This window comes from Cottoperca gobio, chromosome 24 (assembly GCF_900634415.1).
Source record: "Cottoperca gobio chromosome 24, fCotGob3.1, whole genome shotgun sequence".
Taxonomy (NCBI): Eukaryota; Metazoa; Chordata; class Actinopteri; order Perciformes; family Bovichtidae; genus Cottoperca; species Cottoperca gobio.
In genome coordinates, this window is record NC_041378.1 from 13275534 (window position 1) to 13295928 (window position 20395).

At 39.8% G+C, this 20395-nt stretch overlaps 1 protein-coding gene across 1 annotated transcript; it reads right to left on the bottom strand.

The window, feature by feature from the left end:
- Positions 1-12576: 12576 nt before the first annotated feature.
- On the bottom strand, positions 12577-15316 carry LOC115003492 (homeobox protein OTX2-like). Its single transcript, XM_029425289.1, has 3 exons — positions 14994-15316; positions 14558-14709; positions 12577-14052 (listed from the first exon to the last, which is right to left on the bottom strand). The coding sequence occupies exons 1-3, from the start codon at positions 15088-15090 to the stop codon at positions 13426-13428; spliced, it is 876 nt and encodes a 291-aa protein (XP_029281149.1). The 5' UTR covers positions 15091-15316; the 3' UTR covers positions 12577-13425.
- Positions 15317-20395: the final 5079 nt, after the last annotated feature.

The window sequence follows — 20395 nt, forward strand, 5'->3', positions numbered from 1 at the left end:
GTCTTTTTCAAGGACATATGTAAGGGCAAAAACTGGAATATGTTGTGCGTGTAAACATAGTCAACAAAATGTCTAAATGAAGGAAGAGTATTTTGATATAAACAAATAATTTGTAGAGGTTTGTTAAGTGTCAGAACTGTCTGAAGTTAACTCGAATGCAGCTGAAGAAAACTGCAAGTGAAGTAAACAACCTCTAATGGCCTCAAATCCAGCACTATGCAAAGAGCGTGAGGAGATGTATGTGTATCTGCACAAACACAAACACGTGCAAAAGAGCATATGCTTAATCACCACTGGAGTTTCCCAGGAAATAAAAAAGCGTGGATTAAATCCTTCAAGCTGAACATTAGAGAAGTGCAGAGTTCAGCTCTTACAGAAAAAAAGGCAAATCATTATCTTCCAGAGAGAGAGAGAGAGGAAGAATCAGAGGTTGAAGGCGGCAGGCTGTGATACTGAGGAAGAAAGGCGTCACGTTGAGAGGAAGACAGACTGATAAAAGAAGGAAGCCATCGGCAGAGGAAGAGAGAAAGGGCCCCACAAATTGGCAAAGGGAAGTCAGGGTCTCTCTGCTTTGCATTTCATTTACATGGCTGGCCGTATCGACCAATCGGATTGGGAGCGGAGCCCGTGGCTTAGGAAGGCGAATAAAGACTCCAAATGCCTTCACTGCTCTCATCCCTCTCTCTCATAATACCCTGTCTGCCCTTCTTTTCTCTCGCTCCCTCTCTTTTCTCTCCTCACTGTCATAATACCCTTTCTCTCCCCATTCTCTGCTCTCTGGCGTGGTGCTATAAGTAGACCCTGTCCGATGTGATAGTGGGATGAGGAGAGGGGAGAGGAGGGGGGGGGGGGAGCTTGCAGGGATGACTTTTGCTGCCACCCGCAAAAAAACAAACAAAAAACGAAGATTGTGCATATGTGTGTTTCCATGTGCACACATGTTTTTGGTTTGTTTTTTTCAGTTATAAACCAGACACAAGCAGAAGCACTTTCATCCCGTGTTTTTTTGTTGTTGTTGCTTGAAGGTTTCCTGTGGCGTTTACCTGCATGACACACGCAATGTAACACCTGCAGAACATTTTGTTAACTTGACAAATCCTTTGCTGCTGAGCACACGCAAACACCCAAATAACCCATAATTCATGCTAATGAATATATAAATGCTCTATAATTAATGGTAATAATGTCTGTAATTACATATTACACTAGTAGATGATAATTACCACTGATGGCTATCATGTAACCTTTTTGATGTACAATTGATGGTGCATTTCCTCTGTAGAATATATAAGTACACACACACACACACACACACACACACACACACACACACACACACACACACACACACACACATATGCGCGAACAATCTCACAATGATACTCTTCCCCTTGAATGCATTTGAATAATGGCATGTAGACAGACACATTAGAAAAACCCATGAATGACCCCGGGCATATCTCACAACATGCAACCATTTAACGCTTAAGCACACACACACACACACACACACACACACACACACACACACTTACTCACACATACACACACTTACTCACACAGACCTTGAGGATATAATTTTGTGCCATATTACGAGTCTATTAGTTTACCTTTCATCCATGCGAGAGAGGCCTCCATCTGTGTTCAACTGAGTCAAAAGGAAAGTTTTGGAAAAAGAGGTAGAGAATGAGACAGGAATTTATTCACTTCTGTCATAGATAATAACTATATCCACCACATTAGTGCAGCATATTTAGATGTTCCTTTTGTGCATCAGCGGTATTGTGATATTCTTTGCTTTATTTAAAATAGCAATACCTGGAGCACCTTGGTAGCTGAGTGGTTACAGCACATAACCGCAACGTCCAGGGTTCGATTGCAGCCTTAAGACCTTTGTTGCATGTTACATAACCCCCTCCCCGCCCCCCCCCCACCCTAACCCATTTCTACAATGTCTCTGTCAATACAAGTAAAATGCACGGCCAAAAGAAAAAGCAATACCTCAAAGTAAAAATCCTGTATTAATAATTATTCTGAAGTAGGAGCATAGAACTATTATCAGCAACATTTACTAAAATAAGCAGTGTCAATGTTATATTATATCCTTGTATTTTATGTTTAGGAGATCACTCTATACTTATGATTTATGCCCATACAGAAGAAGCTATGTAGTTGTTTAAACACGTATGTTCCTGGAACTGGCACTAAACATAAGGGCAACACAAGTTTTTCGCTGGCTGCATTCAGAAATCACCTTCAATATACATTAACTTTACCAATAACAAAAGTGCGGACCACTTTCCCTACTATGGCAGCTTCCTCTCCTTCAGAGCTGACGTCGACAAAGAAATACATGATCATATCAGCTGTGCCAGTGGGGTCTTTGTCAAATGCAAGAGAAGAGTTTTTGTGGACCAAGACGTACAAGTGAGGACAGTTGTTCTCCCCACTCTAGTGTATGGAGTCAAACATCTTTATCATCAGGAGGGAACACAGAAACATCAGTGTGTAGAGCAAGCAAACACCAACTGCACTGCCACCACCAACATTTAACACCAATTTAGATGGACTGGACATGTAGGAAGAATGACAGACTCACATTTACCCGCACAGACCTGAAGGTCAGAAAAAGCGGTATAACATCAAAATCAAGATCAACCTTCAAAATGTTCGATTCAAAGCACCAACTGGGAGGATTTTGCTCAAAACAGAAAAATAAAGTCCTTGCAGGAGCTGAAGATTGTGGATCGGATCTTTGTTGGAACACAAAAGACAAGTGGCAGCAAAGAAACTCATCCACCAGCAGCACCTACAACTACAGCTGTCAAATACATGGTAAAAGAAAGTACAATATTTCCCTCTGAAATGTAGCGGCGTAGAAATATGAAGTAGCAGAAAATAGAAATACTCTAGGAAGGTACTCGGTGCCTTGCACAATGGCATTTCAGCAGCGGAAGGTGTGAAGAGTATCATCTTTCACAGAGCACGACAATAAATGTACTGTCATCATTAGTTATCTTCATTACTGCCACTTATCCATGCTGAGGTTAAGCTGTGGTAACACCTCACATGTCATCATCCATCACATACATTATCCTTTTCCCTGCCCAAACACACACACACACACACACACACACACATCACCCCTCATTGCTGTTAATCATTAATAACAATACCTTATTTGTCAGGGAGGAATGTTTACAATGGGATCCCCCCCCCCCCCCCCCTTAGGCGTGTGAGCCCCTCCCCCACCACAGCAGTGTGTCAGTGAGCCACCAATTACTGAGCGCAAACTGAATGAGGTTGTAACGGGATGGGGTCATTAGCAAAACAAACCCGCCGACCCCGTGGGGCATAAGGAGGTGAGGAAGAGGGGGAAGAAGGTGGGAGAAGATCTTCCCCCCAACATCCCATCATGACTGTATTTAAACACTCGAGCACAAGCCCAGAGACCTCTTACACAACAAGTGTACGTTTTTTTTAAATGTCCCTGAACATGCGGAGCGCTGGTAGTTAATTTGTTTCTGTACATCAGGATCTTGGCATCTTTTTACATCACCTTACTGTAATTACTGTGATAGGTTCAGTTCAAACATGCCATTCAAATATATTTAGATGACACTTACAGCGCTGAATTACATCATGCGTACAAAGCAAATGTTACAGTCACGACTATTACATTTACATGCCAGAGACTGATGGCTACTCTGAAGCCTCTCGATGATGCTTTCAATATTGCTTCCCTTTGTTTCATCACTGGTGACATTTTAAGTTATTACAATATTAATATTTTCAAATTACTTTGACTTCATACTTTTTTTCTTATGAAGCTGAAATTATTACCTAATCTATGCATTCAAATCAGTTTTGAATGACTTGTTAGGGAAAAGTCTGTGTAGTTCTGTAGTTTACCTTTATTGTTATATACATTTATTATATCAGTTTATTTCTATTGTATTTTTTTAATACATTTTTAAAAGGGCACTTCATTGATTTTATTTATGCATGAAGTTGGGGGGGGGGGGGGGGGGGGGGGGCTTGTAAGACACAGATCTAAAAACAATGGTTAAAGGACTACACCTCCAAAATATGCATATACAATACTCGCACAGATCAGTAGCAGGCCTGTATAAGCATGAGCAAGATGCTTGTGTTTGGGAAGTAGTGAGCACACAACGGATAAATGAGACTTGGATTATGGAGTTTGTAAACAGATGTTTTGATATAGTTTCGCTGTTGTTAAACGCGGCCCCCATTTACTCCAATTTGTCTCTTCGTCACTGTGGACTTTTAGTCCCTAATAGCCAAAGAAGACACTAAAAGTGCTTTTACAGGTTGTCTAGTGAGCCCCATGTCTAGCAATTTGACTTGACATGTAAAATGGACAGAATGCCCCTTTAGATTATTAAGGGGAACTGAGTCAAAGCTCTCAACACAATAGTGTTATAGACTGAGCGAATGATATGCTATATTAATAATCTGCATATTTCTGACATCATTACAAGTGTGCAATGAACACACCTCAGAATATGACCAAACAAATAACTAATCGTGCTTCGCTGCATCCATGTGCTCACTATTCTTCACAGGACAGTGTGGATAGAAAGGCCTATTAAGTCATCTTTGAGTGGAGACCCTTTCTGTTGTAATTTAGAGCACTTGGCATTTGAATAACACACAGAAACTGGCAATAGTTGTTGTGAAAGAGAGTTGTTTTTGTTTGGATTTATGTTTTCCATGCTGTTGTTGTTAATGGTGACGCTCTGTTTTAAAGACCTTTCTTGGCGAGGTTTGCCTGTTTCTCCGTATCGACGTCACAGTGTTTTTATGGTTGAAAAGTAGGACAGCAGATCTGTTGTAGGTCACACACACGCACACACACAGAGGCACACATGTTAAACCCCACTGAAACAACAAGTCCAGTGAATGCAATAAGCAACAATAATCCCCAACAAACACATACAATAAAAAGTTAAAAATCTCTTCCCCTGCACCCAAAAGCATCAGTCACCATAAACATAAATATCATCTGCCATGTCGTGCGCTGCGTACAGAGTCATTGTTTACCAAACTATGAAAATATTGAAGATGCTAAAAATGATTAGCAATGAGGCTGTCCAGTGTATGTGTGTATCCTTTGTTGGCCGAGGGCATATTTGTGTTTGTGTATCTCCATTGTGACGAGTGTAATCCGCATGCTCTCTAATCCCAGAGCAGGTGGCCAGGCGTGTGGCGGCTGTGGGGGTGCAGAGTGGGCACACTCCTCCTGCTCCCCTAAACACACACACACACACACACACACACACACAGTCACTAATGCGCTCACACACATATGATTGATCCACAAACCCATAAACACATCAATGCTTGCTACACACTCTGTGCTTTATATTGCCACAGAGGGGGGGGGGGGGGGGGAACTCATGGACACACCTGCGCTCATTCACCCATACCTAATGCAACACATGCCCTGTTACAAGGCTTGTAACTGGAGAAAGATTCTCCGCAGGGAAGCACGTGCCAGCATTTCCAGTCCACCCCTCCCCGGTCACCTCCTCCCGCTGTGCGTCCGCAACACACACGCTAGTCTCCAGGAGCTCGCTGTTGCCCTTAACAGGTGGGCTGTGACGAGGCGGGGCAGGGAGAGAGGCATCTGTCAACAAACTCTGCATCCATCCTCCTCTACTGTACTGTACTTCTCCATCTGCCCAGATAGAGACAGAGTGAGGAGGAACGTCAATGATGCAGTGGAAATGTGGAAACTAATCATCAGGCCTGTCCTGTACCTCACAGTTGTGGTTTTGATTTATCTTTATGAATCATGTCCTACTCGTCTGTAATTGCAGTAAAGATGGACATAGATGGAGTCTTATGTTGTTTTTTGAGATTTTCTACACTGTACGGGTTTTTGACAAGCAACAGGGGGCCCCTTGACCTTTGACCTCTGTATTGTAACTGCGATAGCAGAGAGGTTTGGCAGTTGAGGACACTTAGTGTTTAACAAGTTGTCCACTTAGTGAGCTGTTGGCCCTGATGTGACCTTATTTTAAGGTATTCTCACTGTTTTTTATCTGAATATAACTATATGTCAGAACTTTTCATCGTCAGAAGGTTACTTAAGTTAGCAAGGCGCCTGTTTGATTAGATTGTGGCCAGTTTTGGGGTTAAAGTTAGTGGAAATTATTTAAATTTGAACATCTGTGATTGACGGGTTAGGGTTAGGGTTAGGGTTTTAGATTTATTCTCTTGCTGCGTTGCATCAGGATCCGTGTGTAATATACCATTTCAAGTAGACTGCTCTCAGCAACACACTCTTGTGTTAGAAGATATATAGTATCACTTTTGAGCAAAACAAGACAGCCAGCTTCAGATTAACCAGGCAAACATTTCTGAGTCAACCGGCGACAATCACGGTGTAGGTGTTCTTTTCATTTAATTATTTGTGTAGCTACCCACAATGCCCCCTCATCGCGGTCCTATAGCTTCCTTGACGAAGCTTCACTCAATCATCTGTTTGGGTCAAATGATTTTAGCTTCAGTTTATGGATGTAAATTTGGCCATTAGATGGAAGTAATCTGTTATTACAACATTTCCCTTTTGCTCTTATAAGGAGATTTATGATTTTTTTCCTCCCTGCTAATGGTCTGTTCTCATAAGGGCAGGAGTGCTTTGTTGGCTGGATGTCCACTGTCGACATAATCCAGGGTCGTGAGGTCCAAGCTAAATGGATTCTTTGGGGGAAAAAAAAGGGAGAAAGAAACATTAACTAGGCATTAACTTTATGTAAAGCACTAATTCTATGATGGCAATTCATTATTTATTTATTTATTTTTTACATATGCTGGATTTTCTTTAAACCTGTAATCAGCTTTCTGGTGTGTGTGCGTGTGTGTGTGTGTGTGTGTGTGTGTGTGTGTGTGTGTGTGTGTTTTTTTTACAGCACTGTATTTCCTCAAATGACAATATCCCAGCATTATTAATATTTTGGCTGATGTGTAATTCCAGCCATATGGGGGAGACGCCCGGCTCAAATCCTCGCACCACTCTAAAGTCCTTTAGTTTAACATTTCCCTAATGTTTTCTTCATAAGAGGTTTGCATACACTCATAACAGGCTAAAGTGTTGAAAATCAGTTAATTCTACATAAATTGAGTTATTATTTAGTGAGATTAATGTACAGATTATGATTCAAATCAGATACAGTTTTATGATTTTAGAGCAGGGCTGTGCTCATCCTGGAATCTATAAAGGGGATTCTGAGCCTGCATGTTTTTTCTCCTCGATGATATGACTACAAGAACAGCATTTAATTGATTTTAAATGGACTCACATGATCTTCAGTCGCTCTCACAGAAAAGCTATAAATGCATGTTCTTAATCAATTCATCTTGTATACACATGCTTTTGTGTTTGGCAGAGTGTGTCTATCCTCACAAGAAAATTAAAAACATGCATGTAGTGTGACATGGTTGCAATACGAAGAAGCATCAAGAGAAGGCCAAAGCAGCTGTTATTATTGAAGAAGCGATCAGGAAGTCCAGTTAGTAAGCATTTTCTGCACCAATTTCCATCGTAAATTGGAAAAGAGCCGAACAAACCTTGTAATGAACATGCAAGGCTCGGTGATCCGAATTGTATGCACAATAACGTCAAACTCTCCCTGGGCGCCTCACAAAATATGGCACAGTCAATAGTAGACCCATGTTGTCCAACAGTGTTTTATATTTAATAGACTTGAGATGAACAACAATGTCATGTTCAGTGGGTTGTACAAGGAAAACTTTGGCTTCATACGGAATCACTTGTGTTCAGTTTGATGCCCCTCAGGGACATGCGAATATGAAAATGTATAATACTGGTTATCAAATTGACACATAAATCACCCAATTTAATCACTTGGTATTGACTGAGCTCCAGTGGTGTAATGTAACTAAGTACATTTACCAAGTACCATTTAAAGTTACCAGTACTTGACTTGACTATTTTCATTGTATGACTTTATACCGTTATACATATTGCACTTCACTCCACTACATGTATCTGACCGCTCTATTTACCGTTTACTTTTCAGACTACAATTTTGTATAAGCTTCTAAAATACAATATAATGTTAGGTTTAAAACAGTGGTTCCTAATGTCTTCGGCTTGAGACACTTGATTAAATAGCAGTGCCTTGTCACGTTTTAGATGCCTATGAGTTGTTAGCAGATCAATCAAGGAGTTATTTCTCCTCTAAAAATCTCAGATTGTATCATTTATTTGGTGCCCAAATATGTGAAATTATCCAATATATAGCAAAAAAAAAAGCAAAGATTAGAGAAGAATTTGAAAACATTAACACAAATGTGTGCAGCAGAAATGTCCTTTCACATTAAATATCTCACGACCCCTCAAATGTATCTTGTGACCCTTGTTGAGTGTCACTGGACCAAACTACCAAACTCTAATTTAGCTGCACGTTGACCAGCTACAACAGCAACACATTGATGCAACAGTATTAATAATTTAATATGTAATACATCATTCAAAGGGGATTTTTTGCAGAACAAGTGCTTTCACTTATAATACTTTAAGTACATTTTAACCATAATAGTAGAATTTTAAATGAATTTACTTTCAATAATTGTTGTATTCTACTTTTACTTAAGTACACACTCTAAAGTCTTCTTGTACGCCTACTGAGCTTTTTCAGCAAAGCAACATCATCATTTAGTTAAAACAGCTCCAGGAACACTTTCCCCTGGAGCTCTGCTTCACTTTATCAACTGTGTGCCTCTTCTTCAAGAAACAATTTCCAAATGTGAAAAACAATGTTTTACATTGCAGTTCTCTTTGAGCACACGCTGCCTTTATCAACAACCCCGTGGCATTCCTGGATTCCAATTAAAAGAACACTTTGCGCTGCTTTAAGTCCCATTAAAACATCACATGGCAACATTTAGCGTGTGCATCTGATAGAATTGAGATTAATCTCATCAAAAATGTGTAATCCATGAGATTAAATCACTCTTCATATTACAAGGTTTAACACAGATAGAGAAGGTCATAAAGAGTTACGGCTGTGTACCATTTACCATATTCCTCAACCGCCAGTCTGACAGGAGTACAGAAACACTATTGTTTCATTTAAATGAGATCCCATGACTGTTGTTGTTGCGGATGAATTATGTATGCGTTGCTGTGTTGATATGTGATAGACATCGTCTCTCTGGGAATGTAGGACACATACTTATGCATAACAATAGTCTTCAGTTATATTCTCACCAAAAATTGGCCGTTTATCTCCTATGTTCTTTTCTTCATAAAAGAAACTACGTTCAGTTCATCTTGTGTTGATTTTATGCATCTGCCGTCGAGAAATCAGTCCATTACCAAATGGCGGTTACTGTATTCAAATATGCAGGATTGTTGCCCCAGTACTTTCACTAATTCTTTCTTCTTAAAAAACAGTCATATGCCTGTCAGTGACGTTGTACAGCTGATAACAGCATAGCCTATTTAAATCAACTCTGATAGGCTTGTTTAAATCATGAATTGTTCATCATAAACGTTTCTTGATGTTTTTTTGTCATGCCTTCCCTCTATCCAGACAATAATTGACATATTGGTTTGTTCCCAATATAGGCCCCTTATATTGGTCTGACACAAAAAAAACAATCAGTCCATAAATTGACTACAAAAAGAGCTGGAAAAACAGGATGTTTGATATGATGATACAAAGCCAATCTGAAATATTTTCACATCTCAATCATCCATTACTAATGTGGATTTATTTGGATTCAGATGCAAAACAGGTGAAACTTTCCAGACATGCATGTGATTAAAAAGAAATATTTATTTTATAATTCTATTCTAATTTGACAGAAATACTAAGTGACGTACTAGTGAGTTAGTGTCTAAAAAACAAAAATCTCAATTCCAATATTTGCCAATAAAGAATATGTGGTATTGCTTTGTAAAACTCATATTGGCTACACGTAATGATAGATAGATACAATCATGAATCTTTCAGACAATAATAATAATAATAATTATTATTGTTATTATTATAAATAGATATAGGTTAGCACACTGGCCTAGATAGTTACAATCAGCAATATAGCCTGATGCATTTATTAAATGATAGCTCTTTATGCCTCCTTTACAAAGCAAATCTTGATATATATTTTGAAATTGTGTAGTTTGTTCTTTATTAAAAATCCAATGGGGGAATTGCAGTGTTAAACAGTCACATACATTATGAAACAAATATAGAATAGGTTGGAAAGCAAAATACAAAATAAATCATAAACATAGTAGGCCTGCAATATACAGTATTGGGGTTTTGGAGCAAAATTATATTAAATACAAGGTTGTCAATATCTCACAGCAACTCCAAGGCCATTTAAGAATGACATTTGAATATTTAACCAATTTTGGTAAACGTTGGTTAAACACATGTCCTACAGCACTGCAGGCCTATGCTTTATGAAGGCATGGTGAAGTCGCCTCCAAACAACTGCTAATACAGTTGTAGGAGGCTATGTATTGTTTTTCAGATTTTGTCACCAGTAAAACGGGAGTAAAGTGTTGACGTTATGAGGCCCATGGCCGCTGTGGAGCAGGATCCAGGCGCCCCTCCAGCGTCGGTCGGATCCCCTCTCCGCCGGCGGGGAAACCTGGAAATCTCCGGCCGCAGTGAAGTAGTGCCGCTTGAGGAAAGCCCTGCCTAGGGGCGACGGTCGACAAAATGCCAAGAAGAAGCTTCCGAGGGTATTTTTGTTTTGTTTAACATCCTCAAATGCGATGAGAGGATTAATGAAGCGCGTCTGCCGGACCCATATGTCCCCTTCAGTGCCGCTTGCGCTTAATTAAAACCTAATGGATACTCGGGGGGGGGGGGGGGGGGGGGGGGTCCTCCTGCTGCAGGAACACTGACTTACTGCTCTCTGCTGACATTTATTGAATCTGTTGAAAACTTTAAATATGGCTTTCGGATCAAGAAAAGATATTTGTACCTATACTTAGCTGACAGATGTGAAAAACCTGTAGAGTTCAGTTTATTTACGAGCAAGTTGTCTGATATATCACAGAACGTGTCACAAATAAAATGTAAGAGCTGTAATCTTTATGGACACATGGATTTGACTGTTTTATTCATCTAGCACCGCTAAATGAGACTGAAAGATTTCCCCCATAAATTAGGCTATAGACAATATGGCTCAGATGATATCAATAACTATTTGTTCATATGAATTATTTTGTTCTTCCTCAACTCCACATCACATGTGTAGTTGTTTTATTGTTTTTTAAATTTGTTTTATGTATTTATTTGTCTTAATTAATCTCGTTTTTATTTAGGTCAATTTTTAACGTGATCTAACATGTTGAGGCTTGTGTCAACTCCAAACCCTTTGTCATGGTAGTTCATTTAACTTATCAAAATGTATCTATTTAAAAATAATTTATAAATCAGCTATAGGATAAATTGACAATAACGTTTAATAGAGTGCACGCTACACAATAGTCACTTGTTTGTCGCTCTTTAATTGTGTGTGTCATTCGGTACTAATTGGGGGTCAAATGGACAACAAAGCACTTCAACAGCAGCAGAAAGTCACGCCGGAGTTATTAGAAGCCTCTGACGTCTCCTGTCACATCCTAATTAGACAGATAGCACGAGCCTTCTTCTTCTTCTTCTTCTTCTTTAATCCACGCACGAGCCCCCGGACCTGCTCTGGCTCATATACTGAGGATATATATCCAAAAAGGCTGCCTGGCTTTATGTCCGCACATATCCATATGTGCAATGCAGGACTAATCGAAATCTCTGCAACAGATGTCTTACATTGATTTACATTTGAAGCTGAATATAATTTTGATATTAGCCACTATATATATTTATATGACAATATAATAGGTCTACAGTTTATAATATCTGAGAACTAACGTTTAAACTCAACCACCCATCTGCAGATTGTTTAGTGTGATGTGTGTTCTGAAAATATACTGTAGGTTTAAATACATTTTTCCCAGTTTACCCACTTCTACATAGAACATAAATGAAGGGTATTGTTTGAAGCCTTCACGTCCTTTTTACTGTTTTTTTCTTTGGTGTATAACTAGTCTTTAAAATCGTGTTTGCCCCTGCACTCTTGAGCTGCAGAGCTCATTTCACATTTCTCCGTGTGAACTGGCAAACGGTGCGCGCTGGACCAAAGAGCAGCCGTCAATAAAAATGTTGGATTATCCTCTTTATGAGACGGGATTAACATAGCTCTCACATAATTCACATTCCTCCCTGCCTGGACCGAAATCATGCACGGACTCTAGTGATGAAGTAGTAGAAATATAAATAATAGGTTGGTAATCATCACAAGGATGAAATGTGACTGTACTGACACTTATATATAATATATATATATATATATACTATTATAAGATTTATGCCAAACCAAAATGTAAAATCTAATTAAACATATGGGTAAAATGAGATGACTCGAGCTTGTTGACATGTTGCGGTGTGTTGTGTGCAGAAGCAAGTGATACAAACAGGAAAAACACAGAAGATTTAGATGGATTTACACAGCGTTGGGTCAGGTCAAGTGATCTTTATTGTTATTTAGTGTGTTTGTCGCCTTTTCGCAGCACTTTACAGCTCAAATGGACCTTGCTTGCTGCTGGCTTGATTTCCTCTGCACTCCCCATTTCATTCAACGAATATGTCCTCATAATAATTTATCATTTAACACTCGAGACATGGAAATAAATCTATCAAATTCACAGATGGGTTTGAAGCGCATTCATGGCGCGAAGCAAATTTGCATACAGGTAGTACAAAGAATCACAATTTAAAAGAAATCTAACACATGGGGGAACATAATTCAAAAAACACATAAGGGACATGTATGAGCACACGCAAACGGACTGATTGTCTCTTATAACTAGTTTTAAACATATTTCTCATAAATTAATAGTGCATCCAGGTTCATGTCAGAGCTGCTCTCTCTCTCGCACACACACACTCTCTACAACACACACTCATGCACAACGCTTTGATCAAAGGGGCCCTTCAGCGTGCCAAAAAAAAAGAAGACAAGAGAGGGGAGTCTTTAAGGAGCTTAGAAAAAACCCTGACCTATTCCTCAAACTCAACCAAGTTAGGCTTGGATCTTTTGCTCTTTTGATCCTTTCTTTTTCCTTTTGGTCAACACATTTGTTCCGTGTCCTTGATCAAAGTTGAGGAGAAGTCAGTCTGAATGTTCAATAAGTTAACCCAAGAAGTGAGACAACCGACTGGCAGTCCTGCTCTGCTCTGCCCGAGGTAGAAGTTGGGGCCTGTAATGGTGGAAAAAACGGTGCACTTGCTGCTCCCAACTTTGTTTTTTTTTTAATTTGCCTTTATAGTCTGCAGTTTGTGAAATTGTCAATTGAATTCTCTCCTCTCACAACACTTGGAATTTCCACGCTGCCTGGTCTTTGTAATCCAAACAGTCCGCGTTGAAATTGAGCTTCCATGAGGAGGCTGTTTGGTCCTTATAGTCCAGGCAGTCTGCAGCGCCGCTGAAGCCCAGCCCCGCCGCGCCGTACGCCGACGAGGAGAGGGAAGACGCGTTGCTCAGGTGGCCGGAGACCCCGTTGCTGCCCATTGGGCTCATGGCGGAGCCCGCGGCGGATAGCTGGTGATGCATAGGCGAAAGGTAGGCGCCGCAGTCCATCCCGGTGAAGTAGGACGAGGAGCCCGTGTAGCCCTGGTTGTAGCCCGACGCCTGGCTGTAGGTCATGGGATAAGAGCGCTGCATGCAGGAGGAGGAGGAGGTAGACAGCGGGTCGGAGAGCGGGGAGATGGAGGCCGGGCTCCAGATAGACACCGGGGCCGCGCTGCTGCTCACAGCCGGGAGTGAGGTGCTCGAGGGCGGCGTGAACTGCCCGCTGGCTCCGCTCTCTGAGCTGGCCTCTCTGACCGGAGAGCTTTTCTTTTTCACCGGCTTGCTGACTGCCTTGTTCTGCACTCCACTTTGGGTTTGCTGGGCCTGTTGGCGATGTTTGGCTCGTCGGTTTTTGAACCACACCTGTAAGAAAAATATGTTTAAGTTAATTTCAGTTAGCTATAAAAAAACAACTTCTGCTCTTTTTACGGTTTAGGATTACAGACACTCCACAAACTCTGCAGTGTAATGGTAAACTGAGAAATAGTCAATTAAATTCCAAGTGATCTCAAAACCACATTATAAAGATTAATTGTACTTATATCTCAGTACATTTTGTATGATATATTTCCAAAATTATATTTCCAGCAATTTTCTAATACTTCGTCTTACAGGCTTTGCATGTTGACCATATAAACTTTATTTTGACAATATGATTACTCATAAAGTCAGTTTATAATTTAGTAATTCACAAAAGGAGTCAAATACAGAAAACTAAAAAAAGTATCGCCTCAAGAAGTGGCTGTTACCAAGCACTTTTCTAACAATGAAGAGGACACTTCGTCCTGAAGTGGTGCGCCTCTCACTGAAAAATCACCAATTATCGACCTGCCATGAATAGACTGTAGTATTCGTGTTAAGGACTCACCTGGACCCGGGATTCAGGCAGGTTGATCTTTAAGGCCATCTCCTCTCTCATGAAGATGTCAGGGTACCGAGTCTTGTTGAACAGATTCTCCAGCAGGTCGAGCTGGGCCCGCGTGAAGGTCGTCCTCTCTCTCCGCTGTTTGCGAGGGGTTCCTGTTTATAAGAAGAGGGTAAACAATGAAAACAAGAAACGAAATAATCTTCCCAAACATTGAAAGAAAGCGTAATTAGAAAGCGAAATATACCAACTTGTTTTTTTGATACTTAAACAGTCCTTACTAATGAAAATAATCATTCATGAGTCAGTTGTTAATTTAAATAATGCAATCTACGTTGATCCACGCAAACGGCTGCAAATAAATGTGGACATTTACATAAAGTATCCAAACAACCTGATTTTTGTATCCATGTATTTCTAAACGTTTGGGGTATATTACCATGGTATCCCACTGAAGGATGCAGCAGGTCCACTCCTGAGGTAGATAGGCTCAGTCCGTTCACCGTGTACGGCGGCTGCTTCAAATAGGACATCATGCTGGCGGCCGGACGATGGGGCAAAAATGAGAAGAAATGAGGAAAAGTAGGGCAGAAAATTGTGTTTTTAATCCTCTCGCGTCTCTGTGCGGTCTTTCACCTCGTCCAGATAAACCTGGAGCAAGACACAAAACAGGAAGATGTTTAAGGTTGGTGCATGCGATTCGTCTGTGTCCGCGGACTTTTACGCGCAGCCTTCACGCACCACGATGGGTTTTAAAGAAGTGGGCGTCCTCGAACTCGCTGGGCTCTTAAAGGCGAGTGGAGACCCCCAGCTGTCCCCTGCTGGACTGAGGATGCTCTGTCTGGCTGACAGGCGTTTACGCCATCACCCCCCACCACCACACACACACTAACTGCTACTATAACCCCGCCCCCTTACCATCACCCCCAAACACACTCCTCTCTTAGTACCACCAAAACAAAACATTGTCGTTAAAATGCGCACACTCTTTGGGCCCCAACCGGGTTCTCAATTAGCATATACCCACAGGTTAGACGAAGCTAGATAGACAGCTGATTGGGGGGCCATTTGCAGAAACAAAGCCCACTGTTGACCGATAAGTAATGCTGATAACAAAAGACTTTAGGGAACAAACAAAGAAGGCAATCCCGCAAACTGAGCGTTCATTCAAATACAACTGAGTATCTTCATTTCTATATCTCGGGCCCATTGTTTGTTTCCACTAAAACCCTTGTACATTCAAATGTAACGGAATTATAATACGAAGGACAACTTTAGCAAATAATTAGAAACATAGAGGCATTCCCCAAACTGATTTCTGACATATTATTGACACTCCTCGCGGCGATTCCCCCTCCTTTCCTAATGAATTGCTCCCGGTAATTAGATTTGGAAGGTGAGACTATCTAAAAGTGTTGATTAGAGAGGAGCACTTAATCTTAATCTAAACAAACAAGAAGATGGCCGACTAAATTGGTCTCCAGATTTTGTAAAACATTTATTTTACAGTAAAAACTTGAATTTCAGTCTCATACTTTACTTAAAAATATTTTTTAGATCCTATTGGTAAAATTACCAATTTGTTTAAACAAGGTCTATTAACATCTAATTTAAAAAATCTAGAAGTTCTTCAAAATTATACCAAAAAGAGAAACAATGTAACCTAAATTGACAAGAATACTCAGCAATATTCTGATTTTATAGGAAAATTATATAAATCAATAAGTACAATAGGGTCACTACAAGAATTAAACATTTATGAGACACGTGTACATTTTAGGAATATAAAAAAATAGTCTAGATTTATCACATATGTATATGGTAAAGATTAATTCATTTGAGTATTAGATATACAACCAAGTACCTGCGAATTATAATGCTAAAGTAAATGTTATCTTTATCTTTAAATTGTAAGGCCTTTAGCATATATGAGAAAAAATACTGATCACACAAAAAAAACAATGTTTAATAGGTCTTAATATTTTCTTTGTTAGTAATAGCTAATTAGTCTATATTCCATATGCTGCTGTCTGAGGCCTCTTGTAACGTTTCCATTGACACCTACCTGTAGAATAAAGTTCCCAGGACCCCAGAGTGCTCCTCTCAAGAGTCGGACCCCTCGTTCTTATAGAGCCAATAACGGCCACTCCTATACTCAATCTGTCACTTTTCTTCACCCCAGGCTACCACATCCGTTCAATAATAAATACCCTGCCCGGCCATTAATTATTATTGGCTACAAGAGATTTTTTTTCTTTCTGTAAGAAATTAACGAGATAATCCGGACGGCACGCGCTGGCCTGATTACAGGACGCCAGCCACGACTCCGCATTCAGGTCTCCTTAATTTTCTGCGTCACGAAAATAAAACAAAGACTGGCATTGTATTTATCAGACCAGCTGACAACCGGCCCCCCCTCAACCCCCCCAACCCCAGCTCAACCAGTCCTACAACTCACTTTCCCAAACTGACACATGCACGTTCAAGGCCATTATTATTATTATTATTATTATTATTATTATTATTATTATTATTATTATTATTATTATTATTATTATTATTATTATTATTGGCAGAAGTATTAGTATTAGTAGAAGCAGTGGTAGTAGTGTTAGCCTATTATTGATTCAGTGTAGTGCCCTCCTGCATGTTTGTATTTCATTATGTACATTTCCATGTTTAAATATTTAGCAAAAGTTCAATCGTCAAAATTCAGCTATAAATAAAAATACAAGTTGTGATTGTTATTATGTAAATTAATGTGCACATTCAATAGGAAACTTCATCTTCTAAAATAAGAATTAAATAATAATACTATTCCAATAGCTTTGCCATCTGTTTGATTATAAAGTGGAACCTTTATATAGCCTAAATTTAATATCGCATATATGTGATTTTGAAAAATTCTGTCATCCTACAACTTGACTTTAGGGGTTCACCCTCCCTCCCCTACATGCCTGAATACATCCGAAGTCTCTCGTCAAACACCCAGCAGTTCGAGTGTATTATCTGAAGTTGCGGACTGCTCCACCGGCCTGCTATTAGTCGGTTGAACGCCCCTTTGCTCCGAGCACGCAGCCCACAGAGGCCAGAGGGAGAAAAGTTTCCTTTTAAACACGCCTATCCAATTATCTCCTTGTAGGCAATCTGCATTTACATCGCACGCACCGTCGATTATAAAAAAATGTAACCTCCTCTATAAATATGAACCTGTTTTAAATGCGTAAGTTAAGTAAGTCACTTACTTCAGTTGTTTTTTAAATGCCTTTTTCTAAACGTCTTCCTCTCTCTCTGCAGAGCTGTTTTATCAAGCGGCTTTGATTAGTTTCCTCCCGGGTAAGCTTGTTGGATGCGGATAATAGCCTACTCTCAGTATTTATGGTGTGAGAGAGAGACTGCGATGATTTTTTGCAGCCAATGGAAATGAGTGAAAATATGATGCGTAGAGGTGTGAAAGGATGCAGCAGCTGGAGTAAAGTGGCCTGGTGGTGGCAACATCAGCTCCAAAGCACCAGGCTATATTGTGCTGCCATTTCTTTATTATATACTGTACATACAAAAACAACATTATAGAAACTCTTCTCAGCCGAAATAATTAGCTGTAGATTAATTTTTTTTAAGGAGACCAAGTTTACATCCCTGGAGGTGCCAATATAGGTGTGATGCCTTGACCAGGAGCAACCAATCAGAGCCAAGCACCTGCACATAGCTTAGTGATGATCAAATAATAGTTGTCGACTAAATAACCTAGACCCGCGCTCATAGTAAGAATCAGAAGGGTTAAGCTGCAGCTTGCAGATTTGATTGTCAAAATAAGCTGAGCAAGCAAAACGGAAGCACTGTTTTGTAGCGAGAGGTGAAAATAACTTCTCGGGGATCTGTCACGGTTTGGTACTGTGTAACCCTATAAAGGAGATTTAAGAAAGAAAAATGGCGGCCCATGAAGCTACATCCTACCACACTATGTTCTTTTTTTTCTTTTTTTTCAAACATAAAACAACAGCCTAAATTATGTGTTGCTTATAAAATGTTCTGGGTTACGCCATGAACCACTTAAAAAAATATTGTCTACCTCTCTCTGCCACCCCCACTAATTAGGCTACACCTCATCAATTCGTGACTTGTTGCATTTTGCATTAAATAAAACGTTTAAATTATTATTTTTTAAACTGGTTTATTTCCGTTTTGACAACACTTTGGCCTGTATTGATGCTCCCAAACAAGCAGCAGGTTAGAGAAGTAATTAGGAGTCTACATGCCAGATGAACAGACTGTGAGGCTGCTGGCTTGTTAGACAAGACTAAAATCAATACGACCTATTATGGACTCTATTGTATAAAAACTCATTGGCAGTATTTATGGAATATCTCATTATTTATGATTTAGTGCAATTATATCACGTCGATAAAGATTAGAATTAGGACAAAATTGGGTATTTTTGTAATATTGTGATTAGATGTTGGTCATTAGTAGCATCAAATAATTTTACTGTAAGTGGAGTTTTCCCATTTCCCCTGAGCGATCGTACTAAAACAAACAGCCTAACCGGGCTTAAGTATCTGGTCCCCTTGTTGTCCCACAGCTATGTTCTTGGCTCACGCAGAGTCCTTTCATCTTCTGCTCTGATATATAATTCATCGGAAAATATCTAATAGCCCTGGGGAGCGTTTCAGCTAAACGGGGCCGCGGTTGTAAAAAGGTGAAGTCGCTTGTTAATGTCTGTGGCAATATGCCCTCCCCCTGTCTCCGGGCCAATTGACGAAGTCACGGTTTCTCCTGCTGTTAGGGAGACGAATTGAAGGCTAAGAATCGTGGGACTGAGATACCTCTCTCACAATGTGCTGGATAATACTGGCTGGCATGAGGAAAGTATGATGTGCTGCCTCCCCTCTCCTGCAGCAGCCTTTTGTTTGCTTCCTATAGGAGTGGTTAATATGGTTACAGACATACATATCACAAGAATCCTTTGTGGCCATGGGGTTTTATCTCTTAAATCTTCTTCTAAATTCATATTTGCAATAACATAATTATAGCCTATTGATTAATCAAGAGTATCTAGTTCCATTATATGCATTTATGTATATTTTATTTAGAACTGTGAGTGATTTCTTAATAGAAAATGTTTCTTATTTTCAGTGTTTGCTGCTCAGAATACATGTAAGTATGTACATGTACAATAAACATGTACCTTCAGCAGCAGTTATTTTTATTTATTTTTAAACTTTTGAATGAAAATTCTTAAAGGGGCATTCTGGTGATTTCATTTTGTACTTGCATAACGTTGGGGTCTTGTGATACACACATTTGAAATTTATCTTAATCTTATAATATTAGTGCTCAATATTATTGGATCCTCAGTTTTTGCACCAACCATTTCCAATTCACTTCAGCTGTCCATCTCAAGGTCAAATCAATGACTTGGCCCACTCAACCAACCCCATCTGTTACACACAAACACTCGCAGTAAACTATATTGGACATTACGACGGCTTGCTTTTTGCCATCTGTAGAACTTACATTGATAGATTTATTGATAAGCATGGCGGAAGAAGCAATACATGTTTTGATGATACTACAACAAACCAAAGTAAGCGTCCTTGGATATTGAACTCTTGTAATATCAGAGGAGTCTACATGAGCGTCAGACAGCAGGTGTTTCCTAGGAAACCAACTATAGGCCGTAGTGTTTCAAAATGTCAGTTTAAAGGCCTGGTCAAACAAAAAGAGGTACAGTGAAATTCAACAGCATGTCTTTGCAAAATAGACGGGGCTAGAGTCTTGTTGACGTGGGGACTAGTTGCAGGGCACATGCTAGCAAGCCGTGATCATGCTAGTCACAAT

Bases quoted from the DNA above. Each gene is read 5' to 3' on its own strand.
- LOC115003492 (XM_029425289.1), bottom strand. From the start codon at position 15,090: ATGATGTCCTATTTGAAGCAGCCGCCGTACACGGTGAACGGACTGAGC. The intron at 14,710-14,993 runs GTAATATACCCC...TCTTATAAACAG, and splicing joins TCCTTCAGTGGGATACCATG to GAACCCCTCGCAAACAGCGG. The intron at 14,053-14,557 runs GTGAGTCCTTAA...TTTTTCTTACAG, and splicing joins TGCCTGAATCCCGGGTCCAG to GTGTGGTTCAAAAACCGACG.